At 35.3% G+C, this 19,942-nt stretch overlaps 3 protein-coding genes across 4 annotated transcripts; 1 reads left to right on the top strand and 2 right to left on the bottom strand.

Annotated features, from left to right (window-relative positions):
* Window positions 1-99: 99 nt before the first annotated feature.
* Window positions 100-4,608, top strand: LOC125228749 (60S ribosomal protein L21). Its single transcript, XM_048133415.1, has 3 exons — window positions 100-231; window positions 423-559; window positions 4,235-4,608. The coding sequence occupies exons 2-3, from the start codon at window positions 431-433 to the stop codon at window positions 4,583-4,585; spliced, it is 480 nt and encodes a 159-aa protein (XP_047989372.1). The 5' UTR covers window positions 100-231; window positions 423-430; the 3' UTR covers window positions 4,586-4,608.
* A 1,198-nt stretch (window positions 4,609-5,806) lies between these two features.
* LOC125229173 (ubiquitin carboxyl-terminal hydrolase 46) lies at window positions 5,807-19,662 on the bottom strand. 2 transcript variants are annotated; one of them, XM_048133963.1, is made up of 8 exons: window positions 19,444-19,662; window positions 19,146-19,226; window positions 17,646-17,862; window positions 11,012-11,092; window positions 7,355-7,554; window positions 6,981-7,238; window positions 6,263-6,406; window positions 5,807-6,106 (listed from the first exon to the last, which is right to left on the bottom strand). In XM_048133963.1, the coding sequence occupies exons 1-8, from the start codon at window positions 19,486-19,488 to the stop codon at window positions 5,996-5,998; spliced, it is 1,137 nt and encodes a 378-aa protein (XP_047989920.1). In that variant the 5' UTR covers window positions 19,489-19,662; the 3' UTR covers window positions 5,807-5,995. The 2 variants fall into 2 exon arrangements, with proteins under 2 accessions (XP_047989920.1, XP_047989919.1); XM_048133962.1 differs by having other exon boundaries at window positions 6,263-6,418.
* LOC125229174 lies at window positions 14,731-16,898 on the bottom strand. Its single transcript, XM_048133964.1, has 2 exons — window positions 15,880-16,898; window positions 14,731-15,578 (listed from the first exon to the last, which is right to left on the bottom strand). Exons 1-2 carry the CDS (start codon window positions 16,466-16,468, stop codon window positions 15,202-15,204), a joined length of 966 nt encoding a protein of 321 aa, XP_047989921.1. The 5' UTR covers window positions 16,469-16,898; the 3' UTR covers window positions 14,731-15,201.
* Window positions 19,663-19,942: the final 280 nt, after the last annotated feature.

The raw sequence follows: 19,942 nt of genomic DNA on the forward strand, positions 1-19,942 counted from the left end.
GGAATGGTATCTATCGTTCTAATTACACCTTGTCAAACGTAGTGATTCAATGCTCTTTGCACCTTGTAGTGAAAAAGAAAGATGTGCGCATTTTTCGCTTCATTGTTTGTCATTTTTGACGGTTGGACCGTGTGAGAGCAGCTTTATAAACCAACACTTCCTTTTCCTTGCTACTCTATACCATAAACTAAACTAACCTCTTTCTTTATCCGTCAAGCTTTGTAAGCAAAGGTGAATAGTAAAATTATTTCTTTAAAATATATAATTTAATTACACATAGAGTGTAAAACCACATAAAAATGTAGACTGAGCTTAAGACAATGTATAGGAATAATGTTCTTTACAAACAGTTTCATATTTTAAGTGATCAGTGCAATTGTTAAGTCCACGTGCAGAAGGTTACAACGTTGGTTTGATTTCAGGCGACAAGATGACGAACTCAAAGGGTTACCGCCGCGGTACGAGGGATCTGTTCGCCCGCAGGTTCCGCACCCATGGCGTCATCCCGCTCTCCACGTATATGAAAGTGTACAAAGTTGGAGACATCGTTGACATCAGGGTTAGTTTTTTACACCTATTTTTGTCTTCGCATGCAACAGTAATCTCATTTCAAATAATGTGTTTATTCCCTTTACACATTAGCACGAAATTAAATTTCGTATTCATAACCAATAGTTCGAAACATCATCAATTTTATTGCAGCTACTAACAAACAATTCCAGTTTAAATGTCTGAAGAATGTATGTTTTTTAAAGTACTATTTGTGCGTAGAAGCTGATGCTAGTATTATTTTCTAACTAATTCATGTACTGTAAGGATGTTGATTTCCAGTTAATCTAACTTGTATATGTAATTTCTGCAGTAGTGATACTCCATGAGTATGTTACACATTTTTCATGTGCGGTAGCTACCTCAATATAACTCGTATATCATGAAGATATTTCTTCATTTTATGGTTAATATACCTGCCTTCTCATCAGCAATATGGGTCTGAATAAGCAAATAAAGTAAAGTAAAGTAAAATTTATTTCCAAAATAAGTCATTTTGCTAGTCACACATTTAGTGGATCACACTAGGCAGAGCCTGTCTCGTGACTCAACGGTTTTTACATTATTTTGAAAGACTATTATTAAGTTTATACATTATGTTATTATTATATTATTATTCAGGAAATCTATTCATAAGGACAATTCAGTATAATATTGATTAACGATTGATGAACGTGTAATATTTATAATATTATTAATAAAATGTCTATGTCTATGTCTATATTTAATTCAGTAGTATATAAAAATGTGAGATCTATCAGGCTATTTATCTTAAATTAAAATATATATATAATTAGAATTTACAAGATTTAGATTTAGGGTTACCATACATGTTTTACAGATAGAGCATAGAGCAACAGTTCATTTTTATTATAGCCAATGCCAATAATTTGATAATCAAGGAAATTAAAAAAAGTGGTATCTGATTAATCTGGTAGCCTTACTCCCAGGTGCCAATCACAGTTTTCGTAATTGAATTTTATGTAAATTAGACAGATATTCACATTACCACTTCATCATTGACAAGGCAATTGTAGCCATAACACCAGAGCCGTATCAGCAGGCAATTATGTAGATCCTAGAGTGTCAAATTACTATGCCAGCGATTGTTAATATACCTAGATGTCTAAAGAGCTCTCAAAAATGACCCCACGAATATTGTGCCACGGTGGGCGGGGCCTAAAAATTGTGCCACGGAGTTTGTCAGTGCGCTAATGGCGGCCAGTCGGAACAGTCGTAGTACGGCATATTTAGAATATATGTTTACAAAAAGAATATGCCGTACTGTTTTGTAATATCATGTGCTAGTCGTTCCAACAAATACGGAGAAAAATATGGGATTAAGTTTCATGTGTAATTTGGCGAGGATCATAATTATTTCGATTTATTTTGTACGAGCTACTTTTGTATGGGGATGATGTTATGCAATATTTTTAATAGCCATTGATATTTAAAAACTTTCATTTTTGTATAATTTTATTAATATCGCGCGACCATGTTTGCCTGCCTGCTGTGCGGCCGACATAGGCCAGTAAACTTGTTTAAACACACGTACGTGTCAGTGGCATAGGAGTTCGATTATTTTGATCACAGACCTTGTGTCACCGGCATAGTGGTTTAAATGGCCAATCTGAACACATTCGTGGACACGTATGGTATAGCATACGCGTAGTCATTTGTTTCCTTTGGTCTATGACAGATGACGTCACTAAGCGTCCCTAAACGTGTTAATTTAGAAAGTTGTAGAATAGAAATAGACGTGACGTCCGGTGTCAGTACGGCGTATAATGATTTTGGAACCACTTTTCGGCTGGCATTTTGTTTGAAAGTAGTGTTCTATGTTATTATCTTTCGGTGGCGACATCTAAGTAATTACATATTCAAGGGCCGGTTTTTTAGTCGCCAGATAAATATATCTACCAGATAAAGTTATCACTATCCTTTTCATCACACGTATAAATTACAGTGACAGCTGACATTTATCTGACAGATATTATTTATCTGGCGATTGAAAAACCTGACCAGCCCTGAAAAGGTAAAATTTATAAAATGAAAGCCTACGTTTAACACCTGTTAACAATAGATGGCAACTGACAACAACCTGAACGTGACTGTACATTGATATACAGATATAAATTGAATTTATCTAGCCATAAAAATACTTATTATAGCGGCATACGTGTAAGACATAATTTTTATTTTCATATGTAGGTTGTTACTTCATAACAAATTAATTATGTAGTTATTTTTTAATATGCATAAAATTAAAATTATTTCTGCTTGGTTCTTTAATGTATGACATGAACCGCGAATTCTTAGCTGCCAGTACGTACAGCAAGAAGGTTTTTAGCCGAATAAAATCGCTGATTGGTAGTTAGTGACATTATATGCATTTCAGCTACACTTATCTGTGTGCATTAGTATAAAAGAGATGACTATTGTTTTGTTTACCAGTTTTGATTACAGGGCCTGTAAACGTATTGTCTTGTGTAAATGTAGGCGTAATTGTGTATGTGTGCTAAACGGTGCCAAGAATTTGAACGGTAATGTTCTTAAAAGCGGCTTCCATGTTTATCTTACTTCGTTGTTTTGCCCCATAGATATATGGGGTAAAATGTCAGTAGGTAAACATTAACTGTATAATATTAATAAGCCGAATTTATTTTTGGTTTTAGCAGTTACTGAGAGGCAGCTATAAATATAAAAACACCATGTTTTACATGATTTCTACTGAATTCATTTCGACTGAGTAGCGTATAAACTCGTATACGATTCTCGCATATGTGTTTTGTTTACACGGATACATACAAATATCAAAGGCGAGGCGATTATCGCCCCCTCTCGTGCGATATCGTACGCATAGTTTACATGATACGATATTTTTTCTCGTACTTCGATAATCGTACGTTCGAGGCGAGAAACTCGTACCATCTAAATGGGGCTTTAGTGTAATTCAAAAAACGTCTCCTCAGTACATTTTGTATAGGAAGGACGTAAGGCGCGCCGCCAAGCGGCGCGGCGCGCGCCCCGCCGCCGCCACGCCACCTGGGGCGCGTCTTACGTCTTTCCTATACAAAATGTACTGAGGAGACGTTTTTTGAATTACACTTAAGCGGCGTGGCGCGGACGCCCCTTGCGCGCCCCGAGACACGCGACGCATAAGTGGGAACGCTGCCTTAGAAACTCTATAAGGGAATGTCTTCCTGCATTTATGTTATTTAAATGTTTATAGGTACTCAAATGTTAACCTTGATGATGATATCCTTTTATCTCTCATTTTTAACTGACTGTTAACTTTAGAAGTATTAATTGATTTCTTGACTCCACAATCAAACTTATACTGTAGTTTTGTGGAGCACTGTATATTTATACTATTGTTACCTTTGATTGAAATAATTAAATAAATAAATAAGTTAAACTGCTGAATATGTATATATCAATCTGAACGTTATTCTAGATATTGGGTGGGATGCAGAACATGCCATATGAATAAACACATACTTTGCAACAACAATATTTAATTTTTTTTACAATGCCTATAAAATTTTATAATCAGAGAAGTTATCTCTTAAAGTGTAAAATAATTTTTGTTCTTTAAGTAACCCATAAGGTACAACAATAAAAAGTACATCAAATAGAAGAAAATTAAAAATTTTCTAACCGGGTATCACTTCTCTCTTTTCAGGGTAACGGTGCAGTCCAAAAGGGTATGCCCCACAAGGTCTACCACGGAAAGACTGGCCGAGTGTACAATGTCACAGCCCACGCCCTAGGAGTCATTGTAAACAAGCGAGTTCGCGGCCGCATCATCCCCAAGCGCATCAACATCCGCATTGAGCACGTGAAGCACTCCAAGTGCAGACAGGACTTCCTCAAGCGTGTCAAGGAAAACGAGAGGCTGCTGAAGGAAGCGAAGGCCGCCAACAAGGTCGTCAAGCTGAAGAGACAGCCTGCTGCCCCCAAGCCCGCACACATCGTCAGTGGTACAGAGAAACCAGTGCTGCTGGCTCCTATCCCATATGAATTCATAGCCTAAGGGGATTAAAGTAATTTAAGCAAGCTCTTGTTTCATTTCATATTAGACAAATTACAGACATGGGTGAGAGTTGAACTCACAGCCTCTGGAGCAGTGGTGGACAAACTTTTATCACTGGGGGCCAAAATTTTAAGGAATTTTAGAGGTGGGCCAGATTTACGCCAAAAATGCATTTTTACTACAATGCTGGCCATATCACATACTATTTTGAAGGACTGGTGGCAGGCCGGATACAATCCTGTCGCGAGCCGGACTTGGCCCGCGGGCCGTACTTTGCCAGTTTGCCCACCACTGCTCTGGATCATTGGTTGCCGATGTTTCTGCTTACTAAAAAAATTTTATCTCATCTTGTCAGGTGCAATTAAAACGAATTATTTTAACCCTTAAATGCATGGTGTTGTATAGGTTTCACTTGTAAAATTACTTAAAAAGAATTGAAATCCACTCCTTCAATTTTAAACTTAGCTACAGAGTGACTAAGGGCCGCCTGTCACGGTTAAAGCATTCGTTATATTTTATTAGTAGGGGAAGTTCCATAGATGCCTGCTGCGTGACGATGATGTGTCTGTCAAATGTTGATGCAACTGGCGCTTTGTCTCATATATGATATGTATATTATCAAATATTATTGACGTCAATCTGATGTCTAGTTATGTCATTTCGCATTTTTGATACCATATGCATCTAAGGGTTAAAAATTAATCTTGTTTTGATTTGTGAATGCTGCACTAAACTTAGGTTCCTTATCACAGACCTTTCTCTTCAAGGACCCGGCTCTACTCTCGAGTACGTGCATATTATGTACAATAATGTATTCATAGGCAATGGAAAAAACAGTAGGTATGTAACTTTGGCGTTTACATTTAAATCCGTCACTACGCTCAGGATTCAATTATAGAAATCTTTGTTTAGGATTCAATGTCCCGCTATAAGTATGTTACATTGCTTCCTAGTTGTGATATTTGCCTAACTAGAAGGTACCCCTAACCGATTACCATCAGCCGGGCGGGCTGTATGCTTGTTTGCGATAAACATAGCGTCTGTTAAAGTTAGTTAAGGATACGTGTAAATGCGACTAAAGGGGAATTGCGTCTATTTAGTATCTCTCTAACGGCTCTCTTTGCCACAGGCCACAGCATTGCGACTTGCGTAACTGGCGGCGGCAACAATAGATGGGAAAAGGTCCCATTTCAACACCCAACCCATAAAATAAAACACAAGTTTCAGATAATAATTTGAAATGAAATATATTTATTTACAAATGAAATCTAAAGATGAATATCTCAATGTTTCGAATTGAACAATATTTCAATAATTTTATTATGCCCTTTCAACTTTAACAAACGAGGCATATCAAAGAACGTACTTCGCACTAACCTATAGTATATAAATTAATTAAATTAGTTAAACTTAACAACTAGCATCTCTAGATTGATAAAATAGTATATATCCCGTTTCTGATGATTTTTGTATATCTGAAGTTAGGCCGTAGAAATCTTCTATAGCTGATGCGTCTATTTTCTGCAAAAAGAAAAGTAATCATTGGGCTATTATGGTACACTTTGAGAACTAAGGTCAATATAGAGAAGATCTAGTTAGGGTATGAGCCACTGTGCACCACAACGGCAACAGTCTTACAACGTCTACTAAAGTGTGCTCTGTATGTGAAATACTCACGTCTACCATATCGTCGTCGAACAACAGCCAGAAGCCATGGCTCTTGACGATGCTGATGTAGTGTCCTCTGTTCGGGCCAGAGCCGCAGTGCACCACGACAGCCACGAGGTCGTACAGCCGGTCCGGGTTGACCGCGTCGTCAGACTGCAATTTACTCTTTATTAAGGATAGAAAGAAGTTTTCGAGAGCGAATGGGATCACTGTTAAAATTGGCTATTATGGTATGTCTTACTCAGAGACAGAAAGACGCACGATTTACTGAACGTTTTCGTAAGAAGTAGTAGTCATAGAGACCATAGAGTAGAAAAACTTAAAAACAGAGATAAATAGTATCATACTGGTAACTTCCATACTTTTTGGGGAAGACTTAATTGTTACGTAGGTACGTCGTCACGACGTTTCAAACATTTCTTCTAAAGCTAATTATGCAAGAAAACAAAATTTCAGTTTATTTTGATATCAGAGTGGAGAATATTTAGAGTTCCATTTCTTTTGAAATAAAATGCGACCTCCAGGTGTAGCACACTATGATAAACCTTATTGAAATATTGTTCACTTACAAATAGTGCGAAAAGGACGGCCTTACGTGATAGACTTTATCACACTAGTGTGCTAAGCCTGCTGTTCAAAGTAAACATGATTTGAATATTGTTTGAAGTAATAATAGGTTAATAGTGGGCCTTGGTAGCATAAGTTAGGACAACAAAAAAATACTAACCGTATTAAATAACCTGAGCTCCAACGGAAACACAACTCTATGCGATACTTTTATATGCCTATTATATTGCTCCATATACTTAAATCTCTTGAGGTGTAGTGCGAGGATGAGCGGGAGTTTCTTGACCCTCATCCGTTTCTGCGCCTCCTGGTAGCTGCTACAGTTATCACACTTGAATTTGTTGTCGTTGCATAGCGTTTCTGTGTCGCTGAAGCATTTTAGACAGTGCGTTATGCTTGTGTTCTGGCCTACGTCCACCTGGAATAACCGGAAATATGTTGAGAAAATATAAAAAAGTCTATGAGAAAACTAAAGCAAATCTATAGCAGATAAAGACTTTGTATAAAGTACCCCAAAAGATATTAATTTTATACCTGCAGGTCGAAGAAATGCTCATCCTTGCTGCTAACAGTCTCACAGTTGAGACATCGCGTCTCGCTGGTGAGCGTGCCCTGGAAGATCTCGTGCACCCACGTGGGCTCGCCGCCGCCGGGAGCCGAGCTCGTCCCGTTGCACGTCACGCTCTCTCCTGACGCATTCTTCTGAACTTTTAGAGTGCTCTGGTTGCGTTCCGCTGGAAATTTCAAGCAGTTTAAGAGACATCGCTGATACAGACGGCAACCACAGAATATATAAGTAATAGTACAACTGCAACCCAACTGTAACTTTTATGGGAACTGCACAAGTCTATAGTGAAGTTGCAGATGGCACGCAATCGGTGAGCGTCAGGACCCCTGGACCACTACAGATATTTGATGTTTAGTACATACTAAAATTTAGTACCTATTTGATACTATTTGGTACCTGAGTACATATATTTGGTACCTCCACTGATATCGAAAAACCGGCCAAGAGCGTGTCGGGCCACGCTCAGTGTAGGGTTCCGTAGTTTTCCGCATTTTTCTCAAAAACTACTGAACCTATCAAGTTCAAAACAATTTTCCTAGAAAGTCTTTATAAAGTTCTACTTTTGTGATTTTTTTCATATTTTTTAAACATATGGTTCAAAAGTTAGAGGGGGGGGGACGCACTTTTTTTTCCTTTAGGAGCGATTATTTCCGAAAATATAAATATTATCAAAAAACGATCTTCGTAAATCCTTATTCATTTTTAAATACCTATCCAACAATATATCACACGTTGGGGTTGGAATGAAAAAAAATATCAGCCCCCACTTTACATGTAGGGGGGGTACCCTAATAAAACATTTTTTTCCATTTTTTATTTTTGCACTTTGTTGGCGTGATTGATATACATATTGGTACCAAATTTCAGCTTTCTAAGTGCTAACGGTTACTGAGATTATCGGCGGACGGACGGACGGACGGACGGACGGACAGACAGACATGGCGAAACTATAAGGGTTCCTAGTTTACTACGGAACCCTAAAAATCGAGCGAATAAAGTGGCCAGACATTCTGACGTCAGGATGTCTGGACCATTTTTGGTTTACATAGTTCTAGACAACACTACTAATTGATATCTTAGTCAATATTTACTACCTATTTGGTACCCGTCAATATATTTTTTTCAAATTTTTTTGGCGTACCAGAAAAAATTTATGACGGAATTTAAAGTTGTGAGCCCGGCCGTGCCGTTGGAGTATGTAGCGCCTGTCAAAAGTATAGAGGCAAATCCGCCTGCCCAACGCAGCGCAGGAGCGCGCGTCAACTTAAATAGGAATTTAGTTTCAGGCACTCGCACATCATCTCTACTACTGACTAGTGGCATTAATATAGTCGAAATATAATAGTTATTTGTTATACAAGGGGGCAAAGTTGTATTTTAACGCCGAGTGTGGAATTGAAAAACGAGCAAGTGAAAGGATTCTATAGTTGAACCACGAGCGAAGCGAGTGGTTCGAGAATAGAATCCTGAACTTGCGAGTTTTTTAACACACGAAAAGTAAAATACATTTGCACCCGAGTGTAACACAAAACTTTTCCCCTCACTATAGCGAGGCAACTACAACGCAAAAATTGCGTTTATCACTGCTTCCAGTAGTTCCGCAGGTGGTAAATCATCTTTATAACTAGATTCACCTACTTTTATCAATTTTAAAGCAGTCAATTTGACTTTATTCAAGGTCAAATTACTTTACCCACTAGTGAATAAAATGCGTTTTTACCCGCTGGTATTAAAGGACAAAACTCGAGTTTCCGAGCAAGTGAGGGGAAAAAGTAATTAGTGTAATTACACTAGTTTTCCATTTTCCTCCTGAGAGACCTAAACACGTGGCAACAGTTGGGCAAATTCTAGGGGGGAAATAGCATAAACTGTTATAATTAACAGCGTCATTGGTAATATTGGTATATAGGATGTATTTTGATGATGTGGACCAGTCTATGGTCCACGAGCTCCGTTATAGGGGTTCATCATATAAATAAACCACTGCTTTCGGTATCATTTGTTTTTTGCATCGATTAGTGTCAATTATGAATTAAGAATAAATACAAACATCAAATCAATCATCTACTATCAGTACCTACAACCACAATGCCGCCAAATCTGCCATACAGCTCTACAGCTGCTGAACAGTCGCAAAAATGACCGGCTGTCAGGGGTGGGTGCGTATCGATCGATATAACTTTTTTTGATATATTTTTAGTCGTTATAACGATCATTTGATATAATTATTGAATCATATAACAACAAATAATATACTAACAAATCGTATAATTCTTATTAAATATAATGAACATTTTTTCGAATAACATTTACACACTTACACACTTACATACTTACATACTTTGAGTATAATGCTTATTTCCGATAATAAATGATTTATTTATTATCGGAAATAAGCATAACGCAAATTCTTTCTAAAGCACAGAATAAAAAAGTACAATAGGTAAATTAGATCTATCATTTACCAGAAAAGTAGATTAGGTTAGAACTGTGACCCCTACGCATAATGCGCTGCTACCAGAAAAATAGGTTAGGTTAGGTTAGAACTGTGACCCTTAAACATATGTACTGCTATTATTATATATTCTGTGCTGCTATCAGAAAAGTAGGTTAGGTTAGAGCTGTGATTCCTTCAAAAAAAGGATAAAATTAATTCATGAAATGTTTTATACTGTTTGCTAGTTATATCATACTAATCGTATATCAATAGATAGTTATACCATATAACGGTTATTATAAATAAGTGTTATACGAAATAACAGCAATTCCCGTCAACTTTGTACAAAAATTAAGGGAAAAGTTAAATTTGTTTTTATTAATTCCTATTTTGTTACCAAGATTTTGTTGATTAATTGAGATTTTATTAAGTTTTATTTCGTCATTAAGGTTCTCTAGTATCTATATTTTCTTAATTATAACAATTATCCTGTATATATATTACGAAAGTCGAATTATATTACTAAATGTTGGTAACAAAATAGGATCAATTAAAATTTGCTGACGTGGCATTGTACAAAGTTGACGGGAATTGCTGATAATGGTTATACAAAATAAAAGTAGACATTTTGTAGTTATACCAAATGTTCATTATGTCATATGAGTGATTATATCCTTTAAATATATACCAAATGTTGTTATATCAAATGTTACTATACCAAAAAAAGTTATACCAATCATTACACACCCGTCAGGGGTAAACTGATTTACAAATTTCTCCGCCAGGAGATGTCTACGCAATCGGCATACTAGTTGCTGAATTGGTCTTTAACAATGTTGAAAAATTTGCCAAGGCAGAAAAGTGTCTGTTTGTTTGTCCGTCTTTCACGGAAAAACGGAGTGACGAATTGACGTGATTTTTTAAGTGGAGATAGTTGAAGGGATGGAGAGTGACATAGCTTATTTTTGTCTCTTTTTAACGCGAGCGAAGCTGCGGGCAAAAGCTAGTTTATAATAATTGTGTATAAACGGCCCTCAAAAGGTTAAGCCTCTATAGGACAGAGATTATATTCCCAAATGATTTGAACATTATTTCCAAATGATAGGGTTCAATTTTGGGATAATTTCTGATGTACCCTTGTTTTAAAAAGGTTAATTGACTATTTATTCGTTGAGCTGGTACATACCTAGAATAATTTCATTTATATGATTGATAAGGAAGTTTAGAAACTCGTGGGCATCTTGCTGCATGTAGTTATCAAATTCCTCTGAAAATAAAAATATTAACAATTTAATGAATATATCAATAATCTAAATTTTTGCCAGGCTAAGCCAGATTGGTTAAGTATATACTTATACTATAGTTTTAATAAAGATTTATGAATGTCAGCTACTTTATATACGAAATGAAATTGTTGAATAGCCAGGTCAAAACAGAGCAAGGCACGCCGTGAGGCAATGTGCCCACGCGGCAAATATCCAAAGTAGACGTGCCTCGGCTGAGGCAGGTTGCTCGGCCGAGCAAAACTCAATCAATCAATCAATCAAAATATTCTTTATTCAAATAGGCTTACAATAAGCACTTTTAAATTGTCAACAGTGTACAATATTCATCTTATTCTAAATATCAGAGCAATTTATTGGTGCAATAAACAATATTGTTTTAAAACTACATTGATTTAATAAAATGATATCAATCTAAATTGTATAAAAAAATACTAGTATAAAAACTTCTAGAATAAATTCTAAATGTCAAAAAAATTGTATAAAATACATTGAATTATCAATAATTATCATCATTAATAAGCTATATAATTAATGGTTTTCAACAATACTTGTATCCCACGGTGTTTCATCATTCATGTAGTCTTGTGTGCTGTAGTAGGCTTTAGAGATCAGTATACGCTTTACATAATGTTTAAATCGATTAAAAGACAGTTCAGTGATGGCATTAGGAAGTTTGTTATAAAATCTTACACAATTACCCATGAATGATTTTTTAATTTTATGGAGCCGAGTGAAGGGCACTGCAAGCTTATGCTTATTTCTAGTGTTTATATTATGTACATCACAGTTTTTCTTAAATTTACAAATGTTTTTATGTACATACATAATATTCTCATAAATATATTGACAATGCACTGTCATTATATTAATGTCCTTAAACTTATCTCTAAGTGAGTCTCTATGGTTCATTTTGTATATTGCTCGAATAGCCCTCTTCTGCAGAACAAATATGGTATTTATCTCTGAAGCACTGCCCCATAGTAAAATACCATATGACATAATGCTGTGAAAGTAACTAAAATAAACTAATCGAGCTGTTTCCACGTCTGTTAACTGACGGATCTTGCTCACTGCAAATGCTGCAGAGCTCAGTCTATTCGAGAGGGTAGCAATATGGGGACCCCACTGAAGTTTAGAATCTAAAGTTATGCCAAGAAAAACTGTACTATCTACCAGTTCCAATTCCTCATCCTTCACAACGACACTTGCTTGTTCATTTTTAGCATTACTCGTTACAAACTTAATACATTTAGTCTTTTTCTCATTTAACAATAAGTTATTAACACTAAACCAATTAACTACTTCGGAAATAGCATTGTTTACATTTTCACAAGTTTGTTGCTGACGTTTGACTTTGAAAATAAGGGAAGTATCATCTGCAAACAATACTATATCATGGTGGGTCTTTACAAGATATGGCAGGTCATTAATGTAGATAAGGAACAGGAAAGGCCCCAATATTGATCCCTGCGGTACACCCATAGAGACTAGTGACCCCGGTGAGCGCTGTCCATTCACGTCGACCCTTTGTATTCTATCGTGTAAGTAAGATTTGACTAAATTCAGTGCCGATCCTCGCACTCCATAGTAGTGCAATTTCCTGATCAGTGTTTCATGACAGACGCAATCGAAAGCCTTAGATAAATCACAGAAGATACCCAAGGCATCCTGTGACTCCTCCCAGGCATCGAAAATCTGTTTGATTAGCTCAACACCAGCGTCGGTTGTTGAGCGACCCCGTGTAAAACCAAATTGTTTATTGTGCATTAGATTATTGATGTTAAAATGTTGCAATAGCTGAAATAACACTAACTTTTCAAAAATTTTGCTGAATGTCGGTAACACTGATATCGGTCTAAAATTAGTGGGGTCGGATGTGCTACCAGATTTAAATAATGGAATGACTTTACTGTGTTTCATAAGATCAGGAAACTTACCACAATCAACACTGTTATTAAAGATAACTACCAAGTCAGGCGCTACAATTTCTATTAAAGATTTAACACCATGGACAGAGACTCCCCAGAGGTCACAAGTTTTTTTAACATTAATTGATTGAAATGCCTTAATTATATCTGAGGTACTAACATGTTCAAATACAAGGTCTCTACTACATTCTGTGACATTATCTTCTAACAATGTAACGGCAGATGCGGGTGATGAATTTAAGTGCCTAGTTGTGGAAACTGGTATATCAGTGAAGAACTTTTCAAATTCTGTTGCTACTTCTAAATTGGAATCTACAATTTTGCCATCAATTTTTAATTTCAGTTCATTTGTTCTTTGCTTTGACCGACCAGTCTCCACGTTAATTACTTTCCACGTTGCTTTAATTATATCGGAACTACTTTTAATTTTCTTGCTTAAATGATTACGTTTAGCGGTATGACAATCTAATTTAAACTGTTTCGAAAATTGTTTGACATGTTCTTTAAATTCATCACTCGTATTAAACCGCCATTCCTCATACAAGGCATACAATGCACGTCTTCGTTGATGTAACTCTGCAGTTGCCCACTCACTAAAAACTGATGCATCACTAACCGTGACCGTTTTTGTTGTAAATATCGTATTATAATTTTCCATATATGTGTGAAAGAATGAATTATACATATCATTAGGACTCATGTTTGGAGACAGAACGGGTAGCGCCTGAACTAAACTCTGTTTCATTCTTTCCACGCGGTCCGAGGTTACTGGTACAAAAGTTATCTGTTTTTTCAAGGTATTTTTCCTAGCAGCTTCAAATACCATTAATTGACCTAAATGGTCGGACTCTAAATTGCTGATTACATTTTTTGTAATAGGAAAAATATCTGTGAAAATATTATCTATACAGGTTGCACTAGTAGCAGTCACTCTAGTAGGCTCCATAAAAATGTGGTTCAGATTACATGATTTGAAAAAATTCAACAGCCTACAACTTAATGTCGAATTTTCTAAAATATTTACATTAAAGTCGCCGCAAATAAGTAATTTCTTGCTGGAAGGCGATATTTTCAGTAGCACAGATTCCATTATGCTTTCAAATAACTCAAAATTACTTAATGGCGGCCTATACACGCACACAACAATAAATTGCTCCAATTCTACTGCACTTAGTTCTATAGTCCGTTCAACAGACATGGACACAATATCCTTGCGTTCCTTAAATTTTAACTGATTATTTATTATAATTAACGACCCACCATGTATGGAACTATGCCTGGTGAACGAACTTCCTACCTGGTGATTAATAAATTGAGGCATTAATTCATTATTTTTTAACCAGTGTTCAGTAATACATAAAATATCTATATAAAAATCCTTCATAAAAAGTTCAATTTGTAAATCTTTACCTCTAATACATTGAATATTTTGATGCACCAGGTGGATATACTTCCCTTGCTTACAGTTTTTTTCCTTATATTTACTTAAGTCTAGATTGCCAGAGACAGAATCTTTTGTCTTAAAAGCTAGTTTAAATCATTGGTTATGACTGGAACCAATTCCAAGTTCATACTTTGCTGCTCAATAGGAGCAGAATTGTCTGCCAAATTTTTGGCAGAAATGTCAAGTAAATAGGATAGCGATAATGCTATTTGTCTTTTGTAATAATTTGAAAGGTAACAATTACCTTTAGTCAAAAATACCATAGGCATATGGTATTTACTAACAAATTTGTTAGTGTCAATTATGCTAACCTTACTACTATATGTACAAAGATTATATAAAGCTATATTTAACTTATGTCTAGTGTTATTTTCTGCCTCTGACATTTGGGAACAGTAGGGGAATGTGAAAAAAATAATTTTATGCACTGCCATTGAGTTTAACTGTTCAAAGTATTTGACCAAATTATTTTTGTTCACATTGCCCCTATTTCCCATAAAGATAAGCAGTGTCGTCTGAGAATGAATATCACTGTCATTTAAAATTTGTTTTAAAATATTTTCAAAACTACTATGAGGCAAACAATGGTTGATTGTACTAAGTCCCTTTAAGTAAAAGTTTAGAAATGAGCTCATATCGCTTCCAATTTCATCACAGTACATAATAACATTAGGCTTAGGTATACATTTTAGAGAAGTGTCGAAAGAGCTACTACCACTTATATGCTGTTGTTGTAAACTGTCATACAGGCTTGGGTAGAGTGTGCTGGTTGACAAATCCCGGTCACCTGCTTACATGCACATGACTGGGCATTGGTCAACGACTCAAAGCGGTCTGAATTATGCTTTATCTGGGATATTAAGTCATCCATAGCCAAAGAATATTCATTAATAACTTTTTTTGAACTTTCATTTATGCCTTCCAAAGATTTTATTGAATCCTCCAAAGTCTGAATTTTTGATTTTAACGCCTGTGTGTCAGTTTCATACTGTAATTTACTATTTTCTAACTGAGCAGAATACAAATCCAACTTATCCACTAAGCCTATATTAACTTTACAATATTTTAATTTTTTGAAAAACAATTTATTTATTTTTGACAAATAAATTGTTTTGTTATTTTCTTAAAACTAACCTAGTGCTTTCTTCTTTTAATTACTATGCATGATCTCTGTAATGTTAGATTGTTACACTAATTAATTTTTAATTTTCAAATCAAAATGTTATTTTCTTGTTTACTTTTAATAACTTATGTTTGTTATCGTTAGTTAGCAACCCAGTAAGGAAGAGCGGTATCTCTTGACACAGGTATCTTGTATACTTAAAAAGAGACACCATCATGTATATTGTTAAGTTCTGAAGTTAATGAATAAACCATTTTTATTTTATTTATTTATTTGACAGTTTTTCTTTTTTTCTAATGACTTTATTCAATTTAATATATTTCTTTAGTTTGTTTCCGCTGCAATTTACTAACCTTGGTGTGGTGGTATCATTGGCTAAATCTGTAGCGACCAAAGGGATTTCAATTGCTGCGGTAACCAACTGGGAGTCAGGCCGGACCAGTTCCTCGAACAAGGTCTGAGTGTGTGCCGCAGCTGCTTGGTTTTGGGCCTCCCGTAGCTCGTAGATTTGTTCGTGGGCGTCGTGCAGTGCTCTCTCCAATGAGTCTATGTCTTTCAGGGCCTGTTCATATGCAGCATTGCACTCCATAAACCTGTCAACCGTCTCCTGAAGCCGGGCCCGCTCTGAATTTACATTATTGTAATCACTCTCTAATGTACACAGTTCCTTTTTCAACTTATCATTCCTATCAATTACTAATAAAAGCTCTTTCTCACTGTCTTCTCTTTCACTGAGCAATTGAGCACTAAATTCCTTGGATTGTTTTAATTCCAGCAAGGTAAGTTGGAGCTTATCACACTTTTCAGGCTCCTGCTGGAGAGCCGCTGCTGCGGCTGCTGCAGCTGCTCTGCGTGTTTGCATTGTAGATGGGTTTTTAATGTACTAAACACTAAAACAAAGCAAGAAATTGCTTACTCAAGCTCAGCGGTTGCAGGTAGGTACTTACATGAAATAATGACGCTTAACTATGTCTACACTTGTTCTAGCCTTGTACACACGTTAACACTGAATTGAAAAACACAATTAACAATAACTAGTGACAATACGACCTAGAAAGTGTACAAAGGCGAACAGATATTTCAAATTTATAACCTATAACGGCTACAAACCTGAGACATCAAAGACACTGGTAAACGTCACTAAAACACTTCACTTATTATATTAATACAAAACTTAATGTTAAATCTACTTAGTTTACACTTAAAATAGTAATTATTACACAAAATATCCTTAAAAAATAATTATTTTAAAGGGACCTAGCAAAATCAGCTGCTTATCGTTTGACAGCCGGGGTTGCCATCAACTCGCGCACTGCCTCAGCATAATAAATAAAGGTTAATCAATAATAAATAAAATTAATTCATTAATTGCCAGGAGTGGCACTGACATTTGCGATTATGGTTCGTTAACACCATATTCTTAAAACGTTGCAATGCTAAAACAGATTAGTCTCATAATGTCTAAAACTTGAAATTACTTAAACCTACTTCTAAAATTACCATATTCCCAAAATGTCTAAAAGTCAAATTAACTTAAAACCAAAACTTCACTTTCTCAAAATGCCTATAATGCAGTTTCCATGAAAACTGTATTTTGACAGTTTTTCATAAATAGTTAGCAATAATTTAACTAATGAATACTAAAGTTAATAATAAAACATAGTGCAAGGAATATAATGCACACTGTAAATAAAATTTTACATATAGAAAGAATCATTGTCATTTTGAATTTTGGTTGTGAATGTAAATAAATCTAAAACCCCACTAACTATTAATAAGTTTCAAACACTAATGTGGTTATGTAAAAAGACTCATAGATTAAAAAGAAAAAATAATTTGAATGCCAGTATCTTTGAAAATTATTTAATTTCCCATAGTGGATACCCCCCTCCAACTGAGGGGGGACTGAAATCTTCTCGAGGCTGAGGCGTAGGGTTAGAGCGTAGCTTTATTTGACGTTCATATGCGCATTGTGATATGCCTACTTGGAAAATTAATATTTCATTTCATTTCATAAGAAAAGGTAAATACAAACTCACCTTTCTCCTTCCTAAGTCGTGCAATAAATTTCTTTGGAGCTATTGAGCCAACTTTCTTCTTCTGAGTGGCAATGCTATAGAACAGATCTGCTAGACATGAGAGCAGCGTCTCCTTGGTACGCTTGTTCTTTGCCTTGTATTCCAGCACCTTTTCTCTGAATGGACGGCAGAAGTATAGGGCTTGCAACACAGAGTTGCTGTAGCAAGTGTTGCCAAACTGAAAAAAAAGGGAATCTTTTTAACCATGTTTCAGTGTCAAACATGGGAGACTGCCCATTGCTTTAAGCTTGCATTGCTTTTTGCTGTGTTTGTCAGTGACGTTCATAACAAATGTTTTGTTTTAGGTTTTCCCTTCACATCCTTCATAAAAAAAAAATAATACCAAACATTCTCCTCACGTGTGAAAGTCAACGCTACGGTAACACCAAGCCAACACTGACATTGGCAAATTCACCCTGTGCAAATTGGCAGGGAGTAAAAGCCAAAGCAGAAAAAAAAAATTGCTTTAAGTAGCTTTTAAATGCTTTGAAGCAAAGTATTGTCAGTTAAAGTGTATGTAGTTAATGCTTATGTGGAAATACCTATCGAGATTGCTCGCCTCAAAGGGTTTAAGTATATTTTCATATATTATTAATAAATACACCAATTTTAACATTCAATTAACAAAACAACTGTTAGTATATCAAAATTTATATTTTATTTTATCTTTTTCATACAGATAAAATTTTATTCAATTCAATAGTGTGTTTGATGTTGGTTGTCACACTTTGAACTTGACAATACATTGTGTCATAGAATAAATTTTAAATGTAATACAAATTAAAACATAAGTTATTGTTACAGTTAAATAGTCTTATTATAACACTTTGTTCAAGCAGTGTCAAAAATTCAGTGTTCTGTATTCTATTCAATGTGCATTCATCTCTATAAATTTAAAATATATTAAAGTTACTATGACTCATTCCTTTTAAAATGTAATGATATTAAATCTTATTAGAATTTATTATCTGATATAGAAATCCTTATCAGTCACAACTGTCACAAGGCAATGATTATCTCGATTATACAAAAGAAAATTGGTATCTAAATTAGTGATTCAAACCATGTATATAATTAACCAGATACATACAAGATACTTTAAAATTAATAATGTAGAAACATTTTTACATATGCTGTTTTGAGCTGTTAAGTGTACACAACTAGGGCCTAGGTATACAGATATAGTACTGATAGACAACAGTTTTATCACTAGATGTCATCTACCATGGGTAGATAGATTTTTGCACAATGCCATTGCATCTCTAACTTATCATGACTTTATAAGAAATAATTCTACCAAGGCATTTCACATACTTTCTAATATACCTAGTTCTTATTTTATACTTACGAATGAACATCAAAATAATTTTCAGCAATTAAAATACCCAATTTTAGTAAAATCCTAAATAAAAACAAAATGATTCAATGTATGATGTTTGCATAACTAGATAGTATACTTACATTGACTAAACCAAAGTAGTGCTCATTAGGTGGGAACTGTTCTGAACCAATATCTCTTTCCAACTGCGATATATTTGCGCCCTGAAAAAATAGCATACATTTCAATGCCTAATTTTTTTATATTCAATGAAAATTAAGAGAAATTGCCGAATCTTCTTAGGTAATGAAGTGTAACAGAAATATGCGAAAACTTGTATGCTCCGTATTACTCGGTGACCGAAAAAACAATCTACATGAACGAGTTGGGAGTTTACGGCAATTAAAATGAGCATAAAATGTAATTAACCGTGTTTCTCACCATTCTCTGTTGGAAATTAAGGCCGAGATCCTGACATATTGACATTTGCAATCCGTTTTTAGCAACTTATAACCAGAATATGTATTTAATGCAGTATTTAAACGATTAATTAACGACTAAGTAATTGTATTATTCAGAAACATAATTAAATTTTCTCTTTGGAACTAAAAATTAGGCAAAACTGGCTAATCGTACAACACACATGACAGTTCCTCGGCGGCTGGCAGTTACCACATGACCAGAGACAATACGGTACAGTACAGAAACATAAAAGAAACAAATGCCATGCGTCTATGGTACAGGAATGTTGTCATATATTGCACCTAGATTTTCCTTTTTTTAACCCCCGACGCAAAAACGACGGGGTGTTATAAGTTTGACGTGTCTGTCTGTGTGTGTGTACTGTGTGTCTGTCTGTATGTCTGTGTGTGTGTGTCTGTCTGTGGCATCGTAGCTCCAGAACGGATGAACCGATTTGGATTTAGTTTTTTTTGTCTGA

The sequence above is a fragment of the Leguminivora glycinivorella genome, chromosome 8, assembly GCF_023078275.1.
Source record: "Leguminivora glycinivorella isolate SPB_JAAS2020 chromosome 8, LegGlyc_1.1, whole genome shotgun sequence".
NCBI classification, from domain to species: Eukaryota; Metazoa; Arthropoda; class Insecta; order Lepidoptera; family Tortricidae; genus Leguminivora; species Leguminivora glycinivorella.

Excerpts from the sequence above, each read along its gene's own strand:
- LOC125228749 (XM_048133415.1), top strand. The coding sequence starts at position 431 with ATGACGAACTCAAAGGGTTACCGCCGCGGTACGAGGGATCTGTTCGCC. Across the intron at positions 560-4,234 it reads GAGACATCGTTGACATCAGG|GGTAACGGTGCAGTCCAAAA; the intron begins GTTAGTTTTTTA and ends CTCTCTTTTCAG.
- LOC125229174 (XM_048133964.1), bottom strand. The coding sequence starts at position 16,468 with ATGCAAACACGCAGAGCAGCTGCAGCAGCCGCAGCAGCGGCTCTCCAG. Across the intron at positions 15,579-15,879 it reads AAAAAAAGAAAAACTGTCAA|AAATAAATAAATTGTTTTTC; the intron begins ATAAATAAATAA and ends TTTATTTGTCAA.
- LOC125229173 (XM_048133962.1), bottom strand. The coding sequence starts at position 19,488 with ATGTCAATATGTCAGGATCTCGGCCTTAATTTCCAACAGAGAATG. Across the intron at positions 17,863-19,145 it reads ACTACTTTGGTTTAGTCAAT|TTTGGCAACACTTGCTACAG; the intron begins GTAAGTATACTA and ends CTTTTTTTTCAG. Across the intron at positions 7,239-7,354 it reads AGCATTTCTTCGACCTGCAG|GTGGACGTAGGCCAGAACAC; the intron begins GTATAAAATTAA and ends CGGTTATTCCAG.